The sequence below is a fragment of the Aquarana catesbeiana genome, linkage group LG04, assembly GCF_042186555.1.
Source record: "Aquarana catesbeiana isolate 2022-GZ linkage group LG04, ASM4218655v1, whole genome shotgun sequence".
NCBI lineage: Eukaryota > Metazoa > Chordata > Amphibia > Anura > Ranidae > Aquarana > Aquarana catesbeiana.
In genome coordinates, this window is record NC_133327.1 from 471,180,959 (window position 1) to 471,203,725 (window position 22,767).

Sequence of the window (22,767 nt, forward strand, 5' to 3'; positions counted from 1 at the left end):
ATAAAGTAGCTGCTTGTTTGCTGTGGAGAGTCTGATGAGCTGAACCTCCCTCAGGGCCACAAGCAAGTCATTTCTCCGGGTATCTCCTCCACCCCTGACATATTCAGCCTCTAGCCTCTGGGCAGTGGCCTCAGCCTGGGCAAGCGAAGCCCGGGAAGATGAATGTGCCGACCCTATGGCCGATCTATACTGCTGTCTAATAGAGAATTTGAATTCTTCCCATCTGGCAGGTGTCTCCGTGCCACCAGGGTCAGGATCCCGTAATGGCTGATTCCACCACTGGCTCGACCCACTCATCTGAAATCCAATATCTGGATAAGCGCCACAGGCAGTCGCCCGGGGCTACCCTCATGTGTAGCTTCAGGAGGATAGGTGTGTGGTCTGAGATCCCTCTAGGGAGAACAGAGATATCTTGTACCTTAGCTAAGACAGGGCTGCTGACATAAATGAGGTTGATTCGTGACATAGCCGTGTATGTGGCAGGGCTACAAGTGTAACCCCTTGTCCCTAAGTATTTCCATTTCCAAACGTCTATGAGGCCTAATGTCATTGCCCAACGGGAGAGTGAAGAGTCTATAGCTGGGTCAGGAGACAATCTGTCCATATTGGGGCACAGAACCATATTGAAGTCCCCAACTAAGATCCCAGCGGCAACCGAATGGGACGCCAGTATCTGTGCTATCTTATGGAGGAGTTCAATGGAGGCTGGGGGAGGGTTGTACAATCCCACCAGTATTAAAGGCATGCCATCAACATTTGTGTGGAGAACCACGTATTTACCCTCAGGATCCAGATGCAGGTCCAGGAGTATTAACGGTAGAGATTTACGGATTAAAATACTAACCCCCCTAGCATGAGTGGAGTGGGTGGCATGGTAGTAGTGGCCGACCCAGGGTTTCTTAAGACTAAGGACACTGCCTCCCACCAGGTATGTTTCTTGCAGAATACATATATCAGGGGAATATTGTTTGATGAGCTTAAAAACTAGGGCCCCTTTAATTTTGGAATTCATCCCCCGGACATTCCACAAGATCATTGTCAGGGGGGCCATAAGGGAGGGTATGGGGATATATTGGGGACCTCGGTCCCGCATCTGGATCACCAAAGACAATCCCTGAAGGGGACAACCACCACCAGTGTCCCGTTGGCAGCTGCAAAGGTACCTGTAGCATCTGTGATGCATATAGAAACAACATTCCTTCGTTAGCAAACACATAACTTAAAAAACTAAAAGCAAAAAGAACAAAAAAAAAGGTAAAAAAACATAGACCCCAAACTCCCCCCCCCACCCTGTGCATCCATTCCAACTTGGGTGCACCTGGATCCCCTCAACAAACATGGTCGTGAAAATAAAACAAGTAGGCGAACACCTGGGCACCAAGTGCATAGGAGTGCAGCAGAGGTGCCACCAACGGAGTGGGATAGAAAAACTCAAATGTCTCCTGGCTGAGCCAGGGGCACAAACTTAAACAGCTTGTGTAAAATGTCAGATTATGTAGATAAAAAAACCTGGGGTTGGTAATTAGCTGTCAAGTTCTCCTGGGTTAACAGCATGTCTAGGCTGTGCGAACACAAAGTTGGATGTATTGGTGGGGCTGGTGCAGTATTATCATACCCTGGGCAGTAATACAAAAACGGGGGTATAGGACAGATGGAAGTCTCCTCTGGGTCACAGGGAGAAGCGCCAGTCAAGCATATGTCTGATCAATGTTCCAGGATAGCAGTTACCTATGTCCAGCATCTCACTCCTCCCCTGGGCATGTGCAAAAGGCACTGGGGGTAAGCATAGAGACAACCACCAGCCCCGTAGTGCTAGTATCATTCAAAGTGACAAGCCAGAAACAAAGGGGTAGAACATGTTGCTCGGTGGAGAATTGCCCAGCCTCCAGGAGCAAGGACGAAAAGCAAAGGGTCACAAAACAGGCATTAACTTACGTGGCCCAGACCCCATCCATGGTCGTGGGATCTCTGGATCACCCTCGCAGAGGGTATTCACCCATTGTGCTGCATTCTCAGGTGTGTTAAAGAACCGGACCGTTTCACCATCAGCCACCCTCAAACGTGCCAGGAACATCATACTGTATTTGATGTTACGGGATCTGAGGGATTGTTTGACCGCGTTGAATGATTTCCTCCATTTTTGGGTGTCTGCCGAGAAGTCTGGAAAAAACATGGGGCGGGCAGCCTCAGGGCGGATGGTGTCCATCTTCTGGGCCTCTCAGAAAATGAGATCCCGGTCTCTGAAATTCATCAGTTTAAAGATGAATGTACGCGGCGGTGCTCCTGGCGGTCCGCGGGTAGGAGGCATCCTATGTGCCCTTTCCACAACAAAATGCAAGGAGAATGGCGCTTGGGGGGAACAGAGCGCAAAGGAGGTGTTCGGTGAAGGCCGGGATATTGGGGCCCTCAGTCCCTTCAGGGAGACCTATTATCCGTAGGTTATTGCGCCGGTTAGAATTCCCGGCGTCTTCTGTCTTAGCCTCCAGGTGGATCTGGACAGTGTGCAGGGTAGCCGTGTGGTCGCTCACCATGTCCTCTGTGTCCCCCACGCGGGTCTCGTCCTCATCCACCCGCCGACGGATCTTTTCATAATCCTTCCTCATGAGGCCCATCTCGAGCTACAGGGAGTCAATCTTGCTGGTAAGTGCTGCCTGGTATCCATTAATAGCCTGCATGAGTGCCGAGAAGTTATTGTTTTCAGTGAGGGCTGGATCGGCCTCAAGTTTGTGTCGCCATGTTGGAAGTAGTTTCCACGTCTGCAGCCGCACCTGAGGAACGGACCAGAGATCCCCCATGTTGCAATTTACGAGTTCCCTTTTGCTTTTCCAAGACAGAACCATCTACACAAGCCTGTGGAGGTTAGAGGGGCCTCAGTCAGGTGAGGATGAGGTAGTAGGATGTATACCCCTCCGTTGGTGCAGAGCTCAGCTCATAGGAGTCTGACCCGGTCGCCATCTTGGACACGTCTCCCATACACACAATTTTAGAATCTTTCTACACATTTTAATGTTACATGGTTTGCTGTGCACTTATTGATGTTTATGCCTCACTTAATGTTTTTATTGGGTATTTGGTAGACACGTGAATATCGTGTATCACACATTGATTTACAAGTGTATTGTGTGTATGGAGTGTAAGGGAGAGCGATCCGTTGCAGCATACCAATTTAACCCTGAATTTATAAAGTTATCCCAATTTACATTTATTATTCAGTTCCCTCTTTTTTTCTTTATGGGTTAAAATTATTTATTACATCGGTTGCTTTGATCGCCTCCGTGACCACTCCTCCCTCACATGTATGAAAGCTTTTGTAGGACCACAGCTGATCGTGATCTGGATTAGATGCAATCGGTCAGGTGATTATTGAATTTTATGTGCATAAAAGACAGATTGCGATTGGTGGTCCTGCAGCTATGATTAAGCATCATGAACGGTGCGAAACGCGTCAGTATTCATCTGGACCCATGTCTCTGATTGATGTATGGACTAAGCTTTATTAAATAATGGTATTATTTTGGAGTGCAGCTGTCTTTTTTCCTAATTTTTGCCCTTTGCCGACCCTGCACCCTTCATCTCCTACACACTAGAACGGTGTGAACACAGGTGATACCACCTGGAGTGGTTAATTACCTTGATTTACCATAGCTCACATAGTTGCCAACATTCTCCCAAAAGTTTTAGAGACACTTTTTTTCTGTAGGCAGAGTATTATTTTAATTAGGGGTGGGGCGTCATTTGTAGGCGTAATCTAGCAGGAGTGAAAAAATGGCAGGGCAATGTTCAGAGGTCAGTAGTATGTAGGGCAGTGTACAGAGGTCGGTAGTTTGTAGGACAGTGTACAGAAGTCAGTAGTATGTAGGGCAGTGTACAGAGGTCTGTAGGATGTAGGGCAGTGTGTAGAGGTCTGTAGGATGCCAAGCAGCTTCCAGAGGTCTGTAATATGTGGGCATTAGCAGGGCAGAGGACAGGGGTCAGCAGGGTAGTGCCTGGGCTATCAGAAGGGCAGAGGTCAGGGGGGTCAGGAGGGCACAGTACAGGGATTCAGAAGTTTTTTGTTTTTTTTATTTCTGTTTTGGTATATTTTTGATTTATGATATCATTATTTGTTTGAGTTAACTACTATACTATGAGCTCCATTTTTGTGTGGGGATTTATTGAACATATGTTGGATAATCAGGAATGATTTTTATGTCCTTACTGCACATGGGTGGAGCTCGAGTTGATATTTGCAGTTGATTGATTATACACAAGTTTTGTATTTAATGATTATATATATATATATATATATATATATATATATATATATTAATATATAATATAAACACACACACACACATACTGGTGATAGAAAGTATTCAGACCCCATTAAATTTTTCACTCTTTGTTATATTGTAGCCATTTGCTAAAATCATTTAAGTTCATTTTTTTCCTCATTAATGTACACACAGCACCCCATATTGACAGAAAAACACAGAACTGTTGACATTTTTGCAGATTTATTAAAAAAGAAAAACTGAAATATCACATGGTCCTAAGTATTCAGACCCTTTGCTGTGACACTCATATTTAACTCAGGTGCTGTCCATTTTTTCTGATCATCCTTGAGATGGTTCTACACCTTCATTTGAGTCCAGCTGTGTTTGATTATACTGATTGGACTTGATTAGGAAAGCCACACACCTGCCTATACAGTTCGCAGTGCATGTCAGAGTAAATGAGAATCATGAGGTCAAATGAACTGCCTGAAGAGCTCAGAGACAGAATTGTGGCAAGGCACAGATCTGGCCAAGGTTACAAAAAAATTTCTGCTGCACTTAAAGCGGGGGTCCACCTATCTATCGTTTTTTTTTTTTTGAGTTCATTCACAAACTTTTCTTCTCAGCATTACATATTCACATATTGTGTGTAATATGTCCGCCTGTGTCAGATTTCGTCAGAAAGAATAACTTATATTATTCACTGCAGGCGGTTTCCATCTTCATTGTGGGCTTTTGAAGCCCACAAGCATTTATTTCCTGTATGCGGTGAATGCTGTGCTCCCAGCATTCACCGCTCGTTCCCGCACATGCTCAGTGGCATCCTGGGAAGCCTGGGACTAGCTCCCAGGAGTCTGGGAGAGGCTAGAAACACGCCTACTCCCACGGGAGAAGAACCAGGAAGTGCAAAGAAGAATAGAAAAATAAAAGGTAATTACGGCGATTTAAATTTTTTTAAACGGCATGTCAGCATCTAGGCAAGGAAGAGAATACATACAGATATTGTTCAAAATTTGGGTGGGAACTCCGCTTTAAGGTTCCTAAGAGCACAGTGGCCTCCATAATCCTTAAATGGAAGATGTTTGGGATGACCAGAACCCTAGAACCCTAGAGCTGGCCATCCAGCCAAACTGAGCTATCGGGGGAGAAGAGCCTTGGTGAGAGAGGTAAAGAAGAACCCAAAGATCACTGTGGCTAAGCTCCAGAGATGCAGTCGGGAGATGGGAGAAAGTTGTAGAAAGTCAACCATCACTGCAGCCCTCCACCAGTCGGGGCCTTATGGCAGAGTGGCCCGACGGAAGCCTCACCTCAGTGCAAGACACATGAAAGCCCGCATGGAGTTTTCTAAAAAAACACCTGAAGGATTCCAAGATGATGAGAAATAAGATTCTTTTTGGCCTTAATTCTAAGAGGTATGTGTGGAGAAAACCAGGCACTGCTCATCACCTGTCCAATACAGTCCCAACAGTGAAGCATGGTGGTGGCAGCATCATGCTGTGGGGGTGTTTTTCAGCTGCAGGGACAAGACTACTGGTTGCAATCGAGGGAAAGATGAATGTGGCCAAGTACAGGGATATCCTGGATGAAAACCTTCTCCAGTGTGCTCAGGACCTCAGACTGGGCCGAAGGTTTACCTTCCAACAAGACAATGACCCTAAGCACACAGCTAAAATAATGGAATGGCTTCACAACAACTCCGTGACTGTTCTTGAATGGCCCAGCCAGAGCCCTGACTTAAACCCAATTGAGCATCTCTGGAGAGACCTAAAAATGGCTGTCCACCAACGTTTACCATCCAACCTGACAGAACTGGAGAGGATCTGCAAGGAGGAATGGCAGAGGATCCCCAAATCCAGGTGTGAAAAACTTGTTTCATCTTTCCCAAAGAGACTCATGGCTGTATTAGATCAAAAGGGTGCTTCTACTAAATACTGAGCAAAGGGTCTGAATAATTAGGATCATGTGATATTTCAGTTTTTCTTTTTTAATAAATCTGCAAAATTGTCAACATTTCTGTGTTTTTCTGTCAATATGGGGTGCTGTGTGTACATTAATGAGGAAAAAAATGAACTTAAATGATTTTAGCAAATGGCTGCAATATAACAAAGAGTGAAAAATCTAAGGGGGTCTGAATACTTTTCATCCCCACTGTGTGTGTATGTATGTGTGTGTGTGTATATATATATATATATATATATATGTATGAGTGTTTAGGCTGCATTCCTATGTGGTATTGAGAAAGCACGAACTCTCGTGTGAAACGCATCTACCCATTCTTTCCCTCCCCTGCCTGATCAGTTCTGGTTGTTTTTATGGATTTTGTTCTACAATAAAACGGTTTTCTGCACAGTAGTGAGCGTGCAGCGATCCAATCATTTGTGTACCTATGAGTCTGCAGCAGTGGCAGGGCGTGTACCTCATTCGTTGTGCAGTCTGAGCATTATGGCCTGTTTTGCTTTGCGTCTATCAATTAACTACTTCAGATCCGCGCTATAGCTGAATGACGGCTACAGCGCGGACCTGCTTTGCTGGGAGTACATCTACGTCCTCCTGTGCCCGAGCGGCCTGCGCGCCTCCTGCAGGGCACGCGCGGCGATCTCTGTGATCAGCGAGTCTATGAGACTCACTGGATCACAGATCAGAGTAAGGGGTCGATCCCTTACCACGTGATGCCAATGACAGCTGATCATGTGATGTAAACAGAGCCAGTAATTGGCTATTTTTTATCCTCGAGCTGACAGCATGAGAAGAAAAAAAAGCCAATCACCGGCGACCGTGAGAGGGACATTAGTCCCTCTCACGGAGAGCTGCCGCCAGCTCCTCAGTGCCCACCTGTACCACCTGCCAGTGCCGCCTACCAGTGCCCACCAGTGCCGCCTACCAGTGCCCACCAGTGTCACCCATCAGTGCTCACAGTGTCACCTATCAGTGCCCATAATCAGTGCCTCATTAACAGTGCTGCACATCAGTGCCACCCATCAGTGCCGCCCAACAGGGCCCATCATTGCCATCTTATCAGTGGCCATCAGTGCCGCCTTATCTGTCCCCATCAGTGCCGCCTTATCTGTCCCCATCAGTGCCGCCTTAACTGTGCCTATCAGTGCCCACCAGTGCCACCTCATCAGCGCATATCAATGAAGGAGAAAAAATACCCGTTTGCAAAATTTTATAACAAACTATGAAACATGATTTTTTTTTCAAAATTTTCCATCTTTTTTTGTTTGTTTAGCAAAAAATAAAAATCCCAGCTGTGATTAAATACCACCAAAAGAAAGCACTATTTGTGTGAAAAAATTATAAAAATTTCATTTGGGTACAGTGTTGTATGACCGCACAATTGTCATTCAAAGTGTGTTAGCGCTGAAAGCTGAAAATTGGTCTGGGCAGGAGGGGGGTTTAAGTGCCCAGTAAGCAAGTGGTTAAAGTTCTTGCGGTAAAACAAGAAAGCTTAGACTTCTGTAGTGTATCAATGCTTTACTAAACAGGAAAAACTGCACATACAACTGTAGAATACACAATACAACACAACTCATAGCTTACAAATATATGGCTACAAATATAAGCAAGTACAATATGTACGCCTTAAGTGAACCAAACAGTTACATAACTTAGGGTTTAAGATGTAATGTCCTTCATGGTTACTTGCTCAGTCCAACTCAAAACGTTTCCAGTTCTCGAGCTCCTCACATCCATGTCTTCCTCTTTGTCCTTCCAAAAACACATCTCTTGTCTGAACACTTGTTTCTTTCAAAAGCTTTCCAAGCCCCTCCCACCAACTTCCTGCATACACCAACTTCCTGCATACGAACTTCCTCTGCTCAGCTTCAAAACCTATCCAACTGGTTTATTTACATATCAATGAAGAGGAAGAGCCTCTGTAAACATATGCTCTTAAATAATATATCTAACTCCATATTACTGCAATAAAGTCACTATACAGATGGCCATAGCAAAACATGGCCAAAATACATTACCTGTGAGTGGTGGCTTCCCTCTGAGGGGTTCAGAAGTGCATAGGGCACAACACAGGAGGTCAGGAGGGCACCGTGTATGGTACAGAAGTGGTTTCCTCCATGTGCAGAGTGATGCAGGGAAGCTGCTGTCCTATATCTACCTGTTCTGGTGTGCTGATCTGTTTACACCTGCCTCTGTGAATGGGCCATCTAATCAGGTCCGCCTGAAAAATTGACAGGCAGACCTGATTGGACCCGCCATGTGCAAGAGACTTTAGTGATTGCGAAAGAAAGCAGTGACTGTGAGAAATTGGGTTTAAGACTGCACTACAGAGGGGTACAGACCCCCCTTTGCACAAAGTATAGACCCCTTGCTCAATACAGAGCCCGTGCCAGCCCATATCCTCAGTATAAACCATCCTCAATACAGGCCCCCTCTTAGAACAGACCATTCTTCCCTACCTTAGTACAGACTCAGCTTTCTTCTGGCCCCCCTTCCCCAGCATAGAACTGTACAGATCTTCAGAAGTCTCCCTTTGGGGGGATAGAGAAGAGGGGGAGTTAACAGAGTTGGGCGGGGATGAAGAAAAGGGTGGTGAACAGAGTTGGGGAGATAGAGAAGAGGGGGGTGAACAAAGTTGGGGATGGAGAAGGGGGTGATCAGAGTTGGGGGGATGGAGAAGAGAGGGGGTAAATAGAGTTAGTGAAGGGGGGGATATGATCAGAGCTGGGCTGTTTCGGGCAGTTAGGACATGTGTATTGGTTGTCGAAGCAGAGGCTGCTGGGAGGGAAGACACTGGGACAGTATGGAATACTGATGCAGGGAGCAGGATACTGGGAGCAGGTCACAGGAACAAGGATCAGGTACAGGAGCAAGGAACAGGATCAGAATCAATCAGGAACACTGCTCACAGGAAGAACACTGAAGCACTGAACTTCAGTTAAGGGTGGGATTAAATACCTCCTAGCAGCTAGCATCAGGTGCAGCCTAATTACTCGGATAAGCTGGCTGCTGGGAGACGCCCACGACAACTCCAGCTGGCGACCCAGGTACTGACACAAGTTCTGAGTGTGCCCCCCCTTGAGGATTTGCCTCTGGACGCTCCATTCTGGATGCTCCATTCTGCCTTGAACCCCAAAGCCAAGACTCCAAAGGCCATCTAAAGGCTTAACACCAGAATTTCTGGTCCATACAATTACCCTGATGCCAGGGTGTCCCATAGCAACTGGACCTTCTACATTTGGTTTGCCAGAAACCAGTCCATATCCTAACAGCCCAGCAGGTCTACCCAAGGCATTGGTCACCCAACCAGAGTCCCCTAATGCACCTGGAATCAGAGATACCATCCAGATCAGGGCAAGGCACCGATGGAACTCTGCCCTTTCCCAGAAAACCTCTACTACCAGGGCTGAACTGGTGAATGCAGTTCTCACTTTCAAAGTGTGTATCTGGACTAAACATGGAGGTACAACAATATTAAACCCAACCCTGATACTGAAGACTAGCTGGGCAGTGGGCACAAAACCATCAAAGGAAGGCAGAGGATCATCAGAGGCAGAGTGGGCAACACAGAGGATCGTCAGAGGCAGACTGCGCAACACAGAGGATTGTCAGAGGCAGACTGGGCAACAGCCAGAGGATCGTCAGAGGCAGACTGGGCAACAGCCAGAGGATCATCAGAGGCAGACCTGGCAACAGGCAGATGATCATCAGAGGCAAGCTGGGCATCGAACACCGGACCATCAGAGGCAAGCTGGGCATCGAATACCGGACCATCAGAGGCAAGCTGGGCATCGAATACCGGACCATCAGAGGCAAGCTGGGCATCAGACACCAGACCATCAGGGGCAGGCTGGACTTTAGGAATAAGACCATCAGGGGAAGGCTGGACATCGGGCATCAGACTATCAGGGGAAGGCTGGACATTGGACACTGGACCATCAGAGGCAGGCTGGACATTGGGCACAGGACCATCAGAGGCAGGATGGACATCAGGCACAGGACCATCAGAGGCAGGATGGACATCGGGCACAGGACCATCAGAGGCAGGATGGACATCGGGCACAGGACCATCAGAGGCAGGCTGGACATCGGCAAAGGACCATCAGAGGGAGGCTGGACATCAAGCACTAGACCATCAGAGGGAGGCTGGACATCAAGCACTAGACCATCAGAGGGAGATTGGACACAGGACCATTAAGCTGCGCACCAGGCACAAGACCATCAGGCTGGGCATCTGGCACAGGAGCCTCAGGCTGGGCATCCGGCACAGGAGCCTCAGGCTGGGCATCCGGCACAGGAGCCTCAGGCTGGGCATCCGGCACAGGAGCCCCAGGCTGGGCATCCGGCACAGGAGCCTCAGGCTGGGCATCCGGCACAGGAGCCTCATGTTGGGCATCCGGCACAGGAGCCTCATGTTGGGCATCCAGCACAGGACATTCAGGTTGGGCAATGTTTAGGGAATCAGCGAGGTCAGGCACTGGCAAGCAGAGGGTCAAACTGGAGAGTAAACAGAGAGCCAGTAATGTCAGGCTGGATAGCAGGTGACATATCGTTGGATCGGTTGCTGGAACACAAGCTGGATGCAGAGTGGTTTGGAGAACAGTTTGGGGGCCCCACCTAGCCAGAAGAGGCAGTATATCCAAAAGATGGATGGGACTTCTTATATTGAACAAATGCAATTGCATTAGCGTGAGGCCTGGTTACTGAGAGTCCTAAATATGAAAAGGCAGACCTTTGGCTAAGTCTTTAGTAGACTGGCCAACAGTTGAGGCAGTGAGGCAGTGACAGACAGGTCTACAGCAGGTATTGTTGTGGTAGACTTGACCGGAATAACTGGCATGGTGGCAGGTTTGACCGGAGCAACAGGTATGGTAACAGACTAGACCAGATCAGCAGATGTGGAGGCAGACTGGATCAAATCAGCAGGCATGGAGGCAGACTGGGTCATATCAGCAGGCGTGGAGGCAGACTGGACCAGATCAGAAGTAGTGGAGGCTGACTGGACCAGTTTAGCAGGTGTGGAGGCTGACTGGACCAGATCAGCAGACGTGGAGGTTGACTGGACCAGATCAACAGGCGTGAAGGCTGACTGGACCGTATCAGCAGGCGTGGAGGCAGACTGGACCGTATCAGCAGGCATGGAGGCAGACTGGGTCGTATCAGCAGGCGTGGAGGCAGACTGGACCAGATCAGAAGTAGTGGAGGCTGACTGGACCAGTTTAGCAGGCGTGGAGGCTGACTGGACCAGATCAGCAGGCTTGGAGGTTGACTGGACCAGATCAGCAGGCGTGAAGGCTGACTGGACCAGATCAGCAGGCGTGGAGGTTAACTGGACCAGATCAGCAGGCGTGGAGGGAGACTGGATCAGATCAGCAGGCGTGGAGGCAGACTGGACCAGATCAGCAGGCGTGGAGGCAGACTGGACCAGATCAGCAGGCGTGGAGGCAGACTGGACCAGATCAGCAGGCGTGGAGGCAGACTGGACCAGATCAGCAGGCGTGGAGGCAGACTGGACCAGATCAGCAGGCGTGGAGGCAGACTGGACCAGATCAGCAGGCGTGGAGGCAGACTAGATCAGATCAGCAGGCGTGGAGGCAGACTGGACCAGGTCAGCAGGCGTGGAGGCAGACTGGACCAGGTCAGCAGGCGTGAAGGCAGACTGGACCAGGTCAGCAGGCGTGGAGGCAGACTGGACCTGGTCAGCAGGCTTGGAGGCAGACTGGACCGGATCAGTAGCCGAGGAGGCAGGCTGGAATGGATCAGCAGGTGTGGAGACAGACTGGACCAGATCAGCAGACATGGAGGCAGACTAGACCAGATCAGGAGAGTTGGAGGCAGACTGGACCAGATCAACAAGCATGGAGGCAGGAGAGGATAGTGGCAAAACTGTATGAGTTGATGAAGGAGAAATAGCAGTACTAAGAGATGGTGAAAAAGGAGAAACCGTTACAGAGAAGGATTTCTGAGGGGTTACCAAGGGCAGCAGAACCAAACTGGACAGTAAACAGAGAACCAGCAATGTCAGGCTGGATAGCAGGTGACATATCATTGGATGGGTTGCTGGGACACAGGCTGGATGCAGAATGGTTTGGAGAAAAGGTTGGGGGCCCCACCTGGCCAAAGGAGGCAGTCTATGCAAAGGATGGATGGGACTTCTTAGATAAGTTTGATCAAATGTAATTGTAGTAGCGTGAGGCCTGGTTACTGAGAGTACTGAATATGAAAAGGCAGAGGTCAGGAGTAGACTGGCTAACAGTTGAGGCAGTGACAGGCAGGTCTACAGCAGGTATTGTGGTAGACTTGACCGGAGTAACTGGCATGGTGGCAGGTTTGATTGGAGCAACAGGCATGGTAACAGACTAGACCACATCAGCAGGCGTGGAGGCAGACTGGATCAAATCAGCAGGTGTGGAGGCAGACTGGACTGTATCAGCAGGTGGGGAGGCAGGCTGGACCGTATCAGCAGGCATGGAGGCTGACTGGACCATATCAGTAGGCTTGGAGGCTGACTGGACCAGATCAGCAGTCGTGGAGGCAGACTGGACCTGGTCAGCAGGCTTGGAGGCAGACTGGAGCGGATCAGCTTCAGAAGAGGCAGGCTGGAATGGATCAGCAGGTGTGGAGACAGACTGGACCAGATCAACTAGCATGGAGGCAGGAGAGGATATTGGCAAAGCTGTATGAGTTGATGAAGGAGTACTAGCAGTACTAAGACAGTGAAAAAGGAGAAATCGTTGCAGAGAAGGATTTTTGAGGGTTACCAAGGGCAGTGGGAGTAGAGGGAGTCTTCACTGGATTAAATGCAGGGAATGTGCAGCTACTGTAGTGGTAGACTGATACACAGTTGGAAGCAAAGTATACTGAACTGCAACTGTGGTGAGAGGGGGATCTTTGAGCAAACTGGTGTCTAGAAGCAGAACTGGATTAGTGCATATTAGCTGAGGCTGAGTAGGATATATCTGACCAGGCTTGGAGCAGGGGTTGAGCAAAACTCAATTTACAATTCCCTTGTCTGACTAGAGAATGTACTGCATTGATACAATCCAGCAGAGTCTCTCATGGATATTCTAAATGTTAAAAAAGGAAGACCAAGTCAACTCTGCACAAACTTGAACTAGAAGCCAGACGGATGCATTCCAACTGCTACCCTGCTCCTTTAATATTTAGGAGCAATATGCCCCGTGTCATAAGCAGTGCATAATACAAAACCTCATCTGAGTGCATCTTGTAGGGGTTAGCAAATGCTGAGACCAGATACATCCTAATTCCCAGTTGCAGCCTGGGAATACTTCAGTGTTATGTAAGGGATACCAAATGCAGGTATCCAGCAAGGATGATCAGATCCTAGACATGTGCAGAACGGAAAAAAACTGTTTTGCTTTGTATAGATTACTAATGTTACTAATGTTACTAATTTTGTTTCGTTATGGAATTAGTTTAGTTTGGTTTCGGAATTAGTTTAGTTTTGTTTTCATAAAATTTAATTTTCGTTAAAATTTGTTTCATTTATTAATGTTCTAACAAATTCCAACTTTTCAGAACGATTAGAATTCGGATAGGTCAAAAAACGATCGACCGATCCGAATTCTGTGGGAAGAAATAGCTGGTTATTAACCATGAGTCATCATCTGTCACTGACAGATGAATGTAAAGTTAAAGTGGTTGTAAACTCTCCAACTCAACTTCATCATATTGCAATCCCCATTAATAAACCTTTTGATTGCTGCCTTTAAAAGTCTCCTTACTTGTTTTATCCTCTTGCAATCCGTCCCGTAATGTTTGAGGTCACCGGCGCATGCGCTCCCCATCCTTTGAATAATGGCAGGCTCTGTGTGCCGTTAGTCTCCCCAGTGATAGCATGCCGTGTCCGTGATTTCCGGTGTATGCAGCCCAGCTGTGAAGACTCGCAAGACTTGGCATTCATTCACAGCTTCCTGGTTCTTCCCTTGTGACCATGTGATGTCACACGGGGAGTAAACCAGGGCACCATAGAGACTCCAATAGCAGCAATCTTCTGCAGCTTGCAGCCTGACATAAGGGCCAGTTCACACCGTAGAAACGCAGTCCGGATGCACTCCAGATGCTTTTTTGCATGCGCGTTTTTGATGTGTTCCAGTGCGTTTTTGATGCAGTCCAGTGCATTTTTCCCCTTTTTTTTCCCTTAACCTTAAATAAGAACATGGGTGTTTCATTGCGTTTTTGGTGCGTTTAGGTGCATTCCCGTGAGTTTTTTATGCTTTTTACAGCGTTCCAGTACAGTCCAGTGCAGGAAAAATGCAACATGTTCTACTTTTTTTTCTGTAACTGGAACGCACTGGAACTGCAAGCACTGGTGTGAACTATGCCATTGAAAACCATATAACCTACTTTCTATGCGTTTTGATGCAGAAAAAAAAATGCACTGGACTGCATGTGGTGTGAACTGGCCCTTAAGCCGCAAAACAAAGCAAATATAGCTCACAGAAAATTTTAGTATTCATTTACATCTATCAGAAATTAATCAACTTAGTTATTTTTGTTATTTTTTTACACACGATCGGGCATGCGTGAGATTACAGTGGGGAAACAAGTAAGGTCGGAAATGATGTCAAAAGCAGAGTCAGAAAACAGTACTCAAGATGGAGCCGCCTTATCTCTGAAGAATTTTTTTTTTTTTTATCTTCTAAAATAAAATAATAAGTAAGAACTGATTATGCATATAGTATACTGTGTAATGATTGTAAATACATTTTTAAAACTAAGTAGATGAAAAGCACGATGGAGAATGTAAAAAAAAAACGTGTTCCCCCCCCAGTCCATACCAGGCCCTAATTGTTCTGAAAAGTTGGAATTCATTAGAAAAATAATTTTAACGGATTTTAACAAAATTCGTTACTATTCATTACTATTTAATTTGGAGATTCATATAGATCCGAATCTCCAAATAACCAAGATTCGTCCGAATTTGTCTTTGGACCGAAACGAATTACACATGTCTAGGCTGTACCTTAAAGTTGTTTTAAAGCCTAAACATTTTTTACCTAAATTCATTCCTTGCATTAAGATAAAACCTGTTTAGGCATCAGCATCCCCCTCACCACCCCTTTTACTTACCTGAGCCCTCATTCAATCAAGTGCTGTGCACATCTGCAGCTTTTCTCTCCCCACAAGCACCAGTAAAGCATAAACAATGTAAAATGAGAAAATAAATGATAGTGCTGCAACCCAAAAGAGAACCTAACTATGTACAAATGGAGGGAGCACATATGAGCAGGGCAAGGTCAGGACCGAGACAGGAAACAAGGGGAGCAAAGCAGAGTACAGAGCACTGGATGCAATGAGCAGGGTACTGAGAGCAGGTTACAGGAACAGGGCACAGGATCAGGTACAGGAACAAGACGCAGGATCAGGCAGGGGTACGTCTCACAGGAAGAACACTGAAGCACTGAACTTCAGTTAAAGTGTAACTCCACTTTTGTAGAAAAAAAAATCCCCCTCTGGGTAATCTATGTACAGTGCAAGGATTTTAACCACTTCAATACCAGGCACTTACTTCCCTTCCTGCCCAGGACAATTTTTAGCTTTCAGCGCTGTCACACTTTGAATGACAATTGCGCGGTCATGCAACACTGTACCCAAACTAAATTTTTATCAATTTCTTCCCACAAATAGAGCTTTCTTTTGGTGCTATTTGATCACCTCTGCAGTTTTTATTTTTTGCTAAACAAACTAAAAAAGACCGAAATTTTTGAAAAAAAAAAAGTTTTTTTTTTTTAGTTTCTTTCATAAAATTTTGTTTTCCCCTTCACTGACGGGCACTGATGAGGCGGCACTGATGCATTGGCACTGATAAAGTGGCACTGATGGGCACAGATGAGGCAGCACTGATATGTAGAATTGATGGGCACTGATAGGCGGCACTGATACGCAGCACTGATGGGCACCAATAGGCGGCACTGATATGCGGCACTGATAGATGGCACTGACAGGTGGCACTGATGGGCAGCACTGATGATTAGGTACTGAGAAGTACTGACAGGTGTTACTGCTGGGCAGTGATTGGCACTGTGGTGGGCAGTGATTGGCACTGTGATTGGCACTGTGGTGGGCACTGGCACACTTTATTGTTGTGGCACTTCTGGGTACTGATTGGCAGGTGATCATTACATTTGAGGGGTCTGTGCTGATAATCAATGCGCTGATTATCAGCACGGACCCCCCCTCTGACAGGGAGAGCCGCCGATCGGCTCTCCCTGTCAGCGTGAACTGAAGAATGCCGTTTACCGGCACTTCCTGGTTCACGCAATGATCAGCTGTGATTGGTCACAGCTGATCACATGGTAAGAAGCCTCTGACAGAGGCTTCTTATCACGATCGGAGATGCGGGGTGTCAGACTGACACGCCGCACTCCTGATCGCTGCAATGTACGCCCCCACGGGCGCGCGCCAGCATGTTATCCTGCTGGACGTCATATGACGCCCAGTCAGGATAACAGAACCACTTCCCGGCCGTCAATCTACTATAGGCCAGGCTGGAAGTGGTTAACAAACTCTGTTGCAGATTCCTACCTTTTGTTACTCTGAAGAAATCCCTGTTTGTTTCTCTGTGCCTCTGTTCTTATTGGGTCTGATGGGAGTGGTTTCATAATTATCCATAAGCTGTGTAGCTGCAGAGCTCTAATTAGGAAATCTGCTGGGCCTGCATCTCTTTAGACATGTTCCTACTAGGAGTATCTCACCAAAAATGACATTTTTGTTGCAGGAGATGCCTATAATCTGACTTGTATCGTAGGGGCAGCCTTTTGGGAAAATTGTTGAGCCAATCATACAAGCAGGAATTTATGTTTCTTGGGGTGGTCAGTACACATTTTGTGTACAGAACAACTCCAGGTAGCCATATGCCATTGCATTTTTACAAAATTAGAATTAGAAATTTTCAATAACATTCAATTACAATATGACTTGTGTCTCAATTGTATATGCTATATTATTTTTTCTTTTTTTGCTATTTTTTTTTCCCCACGAAAGTAGAGTTAAGCTGGATACACACTATACAACTTTTGTTGTTAGATTTCCTTTAGAATTACTATCGACTATGTAGTGCTAGGGCCTGCCTGATTGCATACAAATTGAAAGGGTTTGAGAAAATTATGACTCGTGTGATTGACATGTAGTTGTCATCAATCTTTTTGTAGTGAAGAAGTACAGAAAACCTCTATTGTGGGATTTTTAAGGCAACAAAAAGAATGAAAAAAAAATATTTATAGATAAATTTCATAGAAAAAGTTCATTGGGAATTCCAACACATTACATTTCCATATTAAAAACATTGTATATTAGAAAAGGTGATACTGTCCGCTAAAAAATTCGGGGATCTCCAGGACAACTGGTGGTAACGAAAAGAAGTGGTTCATCCATATTTTTAATATAGAAATATAATGTGTTGGAAATCCCAATTACCTTTTTCTATGAAATTTGTCTATAAATATTTTGTAAAATAAATTAATTTTTTAATATAACATTTTTTCATTTTTTTTTTGTTGCCTTAAAAATCCCACAATAGAAGTTTTCTATACAAATTGAAAGTGTTTAGGTTTGACCTTTTTATATTTTATGGTTTTGGTAAATCTAAAGGAAAAAATCTGCAGAAAATTGTACAGTGTGTGTATCCAGCTTTACCCTTTAAGGACAAGATTAAATACCTCCCAGCAGCCAGCTTATCTGAGTAATTAGGCTGCACCTGATGCTGGCTGCTGGGAGGTATTTAATCTTGGTAGACACTTGCTGGTGGCCACCAGAACTGCGCCCTACAACACAGGGAACAACATTGTCACCAGCAGGTGACCCAGGTACTAATACAAGTCCTGACACTTTAAACTTTGGTGTATACTATACACAAAAGGTTAAAAGCACTGTCTGCTTGAAATCACTAAATAAATGTACTCATATTTTAACCAGGGGTCCTGATCATCTACTTAGGTGCTGTGGCTAGAGTGATCCCTGTCTGTCTGGTGGAAATTATGTGAAAAAAAATTCTAATTATACCAGGGGCATTTTGTTCTTCTAGAAGTACTTGTGCTTCAGAAATACTGGATGGGAGTTAGAGTTGGTCCAGAGCATATTGATTAGGGACTAACTGGAAGCATTGGCACTTCATTTACCACACTGATTTTTTGTGGAATATACAGTGTTATAATGAGGGCTACATATTGTGAGGTGCAATGATTTGATTTTCTCATAATTGGTAGTAACTATACATTGAATTGAGGGCTTTACTTAGGATTTACTGTAAGATATTTTTCAAAATTATGTTACAATTTTAGGGTACTAAGGTTTGCTTTGGTTGGAGCTGTATAAATGATTCATATTATCATGGATAATTTTTATATTGTGATATTAACATGATGTACTCCTTCTGTGCAGTGTCCTGGAAGTCAATCCCAGATGACAAAAGATTTTTTCAAGTTCAATGCATCTAAAGGAAGAAGCAAAACATATATTAATGTGAGAGAGATCTCCCAAAGATTCACACTTCCACCTGGGGACTACATGCTTATTCCTACAACATTTGAGCCACATCAAGAGGCAGATTTTTGTCTTAGGGTCTTCTCAGAGAAGAAATCGGAAATAACGTACGTTTATTATACAATCGTCGTTGTTTTTTTGTTTTTTGTTTTTTGCAGTAAAGCTCAAGCTTCACAAAGTAACATGTTCCAAAAATAGAACTTAAAGTGGTTGTAAACCTCAGTCATGGAATCTGAGCAAAGCACATATGTCTGTAGTGTTTACTTATCTCTCTCCAAAGCTCTAAGTGTCATTTCTCTCTGGTGCTTCGTTCCTCTGTTATCAGCATGGATCAGAGCTCAGAACGGAGCTTGTCTATTCACAACACAGTTCTTCTGCTGTGTGGAGGAGGGTTTGTTCATTTCCTCCAATCAGCTCTCACGCACTATAACTGCAGGCTCTCGGCCCCCTCCTCTGTGCTCCTGAAAGATGAAGAACACCTCCTCCAGTGGGCTTTGATGATCCTGTGTCCTCTGAATTCCCCCCCAGCTTCCCCTCACTCAGGGGCTTGCGAAGCCTGTGTCGGCTTCTCCTCCAGCGGAGGGGAGGGGGGGGGGGAGTGAACTGGTTGACAGGATAGAGAACAGAGAGGAGGGTTGAGTGCAGTGAGGACTTCTCATGTTCAGCTACACCTGCATGAACACAGGTATGCTACACATGCCTCTGTGTTATTTCAAAAGAGGAGACATGGTAAAGAGCATATTAACCTGTTTACTGTGTCTGTTCTCTGAAATGAACATAGTGCTATGTGTAAAGCATACCTGTGTTCAGTACATAGCAGCTCTGCAGAGGAGAGGGAAACTAACAACTCTCTCTCTCATCTAAAGTGAAATTTGAAATGTGAAATGTTTAGAACCCTGATATTTCCCCAGAGTCTCCTTTATTCGGTTGCCGACCGTATACTGTACATATACGGTGACAAGGCGGTTCTCTTGTGCAGAATTGCCTACCTGTGATTGAACACAGCGGGAGCAGTTCCGCCAGAAGACGTTTGGAAGAGAAGCAGAATGGGGGTCTACCTATGTACATTACAAGACAGATCGCCGTTCTGCAAGAAGGGAAGGCATGGATCTCTGCCTTCCATAGTACAAGCACCTCCCTCACCCCCAGTACTCCTATACAGTCCCATTGTCCCATCCCCTGATTTTCTGTACAGACCCATCACCCCAATCTACTTCTATACAGTCCCATCATTCCCCTCCCCTGTACTCCTATACAGTCCCACCATCCCCATCCCCCGATTTCCTTACAGTACCATCATCCTCATCCACTGTACTCCTATACAGTCCCATCATCCATATCCTCTGTCCTCCTATACCAGGGATATGCAATTAGCGGACCTCCAGCTGCGGCAAAACTACGAGTCCCATCATGCCTCTGCCTCTGGGTGTCATGCTTGTGGCTGTCAGTGTTGCAATGCCTCATGGGACTTGTAGTTCTGCAACAGTTGGAGGTCCGCTAATTTCATATTCCAGTCCTATACAGTCCTATCATCCCCATTCCCTGTACTCCTATACAGTCCCATCATCCCCATCCTCTGTACTCATATACAGTCCCATCATCCCCATCCTCTGTACTCCTATACAATCCCATCATCCCCTCATTCTCTGTACTCCTATACAGTCCCATTATCCTCGTCCCTTGTACTCCTATACAGTCCCATCATCCCATCCCATGATTTCCTGTGCAGTCCCATCATCCCCAACCTCTGTACTCCTATAAAGTCCCAACATCCCTATCCTTTGTATTCCTGTACAGTCCCATCATCCCCATCCCCTGTACTCCTATACAGTCCCATCATCCCATCCCCTGATTTCCTGTACAGTCCCATCATCCCCATCCTCTGTACTCCTATACAGTTCCATCATCCCCATCCTCTGTACTCCTATACAGTCTCATCATCCCCTCATCCTCTGTACTCCTATACAGTCCCATTATCCTCGTCCCTTGCACTCCTATACAGTCCCATCATCCCCATCCCATCCCATGATTTCCTGTGCCCATCCCCATCCTCTGTACTCCTATACAGTCTCATCATCCCATCATCCTCTGTACTCCTATACAGTCTCATTATCGTTGTCCCTTGTACTCCTATACAGTCCCATCATCCCCATCCCATCCCATGATTTCATGTGCCCATCCCCATCCTCTGTGCTCCTATACAGTCCCATCATCCCTATCTTTTGTATACCTATACAGTCCCATTATCCCCATCCCCTGTACTCCTATACCATCCAATCATCCGCATCCCCTGATTTCCTGTACAGTCCCATTATCCCTATCCTCCATACTCCTATACAGTCCCATCATCCCTATCCCCTGTACTCCTATACAGTCCCATCTTCTGTACTCCTATACAGTCCCATCATCCCCATCCCCTGATTTCCTGTAGAGTCTCATCATCCCCACACCTCTGTACTCCTACACAGTCCCATTATCCTCATCCCTTGTACTCCTATACAGTCCCATCATCCCCACCCCATCCCATGATTTCCTGTGCCCATCCCCATCCTCTGTGCTCCTATACAGTCCCATCATCCCTATCTTTTGTATTCCTATACAGTCCCATTATCCCCATCCCCCGTACTCCTATACCATCCAATCATCCCCATCCCCTGATTTCCTGTACAGTCCTATTATCCCTATCCTCCATACTCCTATACAGTCCCATCATCCCTATCTTTTGTATTCCTATACAGTCCCATTATCCTCATCCCCGTACTCCTATACCATCCAATCATCCCCATCCCCTGATTTCCTGTACAGTCCCATTATCCCTATGCTCCGTACTCCTATACAGTCCCATCATCCCTATCCCCTGTACTCCTATACAGTCCCATCATCCCCATCTTCTGTACTCCTATACAGTCCCATCTTCTGTACTCCTATACAGTCCCATCATCCCCATACCCTGATTTCCTGTGCAGTCCCATCATCCCCATCCTCCGTACCCCTATACATTCCCATCATCCCCAACTTCTGTACTCCTATACAGTCCCATCATCCCCATCCCATGATTTCCTGTACAGTGTCATCATCCTCTTTCTCTGTACTCCTATACAGTCCCATCCCCTGCACTCCTAGCAGTGTGAAACTAGTAAGTATATGTACACCAGCCCCATCCTTTGTACTCCTATACAGTCCCATCATCCCCATCCCATGTACTCCTATAAAGTCCCATCATCCCTATCCTCTGTACTCGTATACAGTCCCATCATCCCCATCCCCTGATTTCCTGTACAGTGCCATCATCCCCTTTCTCTGTACTCCTATACAGCCCCATCCCCTGTACTCTTAGCAGTGTGAAACTAGTAAGTATATGTACACCAGCCCCATCCTTTGTACTCCTATACAGTCCCATCATCCCCATCCCATGTAATCCTATACAGTCCCATCATCCCCATCTTCTGTGCTCCTATACAGTCCCATCATCCCCATCCTCTGTATTTCTATACAATCTCATCATCCCCTCATCCTCTGTACTCCTATACAGTCCCATCATCCCATCCCCTGAGTTCCTGTACAGTCCCATCATCCCCATCCTCCATACTCCTATACAGTCCCATCATCCCCATCCCATGTACTCCTATAAAGTCCCATCATCCCTATCCTCTGTACTCGTATACAGTCCCATCATCCCCATCCCCTGATTTCCTGTACAGTGCCATCACCCCCTTTCTCTGTACTCCTATACAGCCCCATCCCCTGTACTCTTAGCAGTGTGAAACTAGTAAGTATATGTACACCAGCCCCATCCTTTGTACTCCTATACAGTCCCATCATCCCCATCCCATGTAATCCTATACAGTCCCATCATCCCCATCTTCTGTGCTCCTATACAGTCCCATCATCCCCATCCTCTGTATTTCTATACAATCTCATCATCCCCTCATCCTCTGTACTCCTATACAGTCCCATCATCCCATCCCCTGAGTTCCTGTACAGTCCCATCATCCCCATCCTCCATACTCCTATACAGTCCCATCATCCCCATCTTCTGTACTCCTATACA

General features: G+C 46.2%; 1 protein-coding gene across 3 annotated transcripts in view; it reads left to right on the plus strand.

Annotated features, from left to right (window-relative positions):
• CAPN9 (calpain 9) overlaps positions 1–22,767 on the plus strand; it is a 1,322,409-nt gene that overhangs the window by 868,933 nt on the left and 430,709 nt on the right. For all 3 annotated transcript variants that reach the window (XM_073627588.1, XM_073627590.1, XM_073627589.1), the window contains exon 11: positions 18,615–18,823. In XM_073627588.1, coding sequence (XP_073483689.1) covers positions 18,615–18,823 — 209 coding nt within the window. The remainder of the gene's footprint in view (positions 1–18,614; positions 18,824–22,767) is intronic.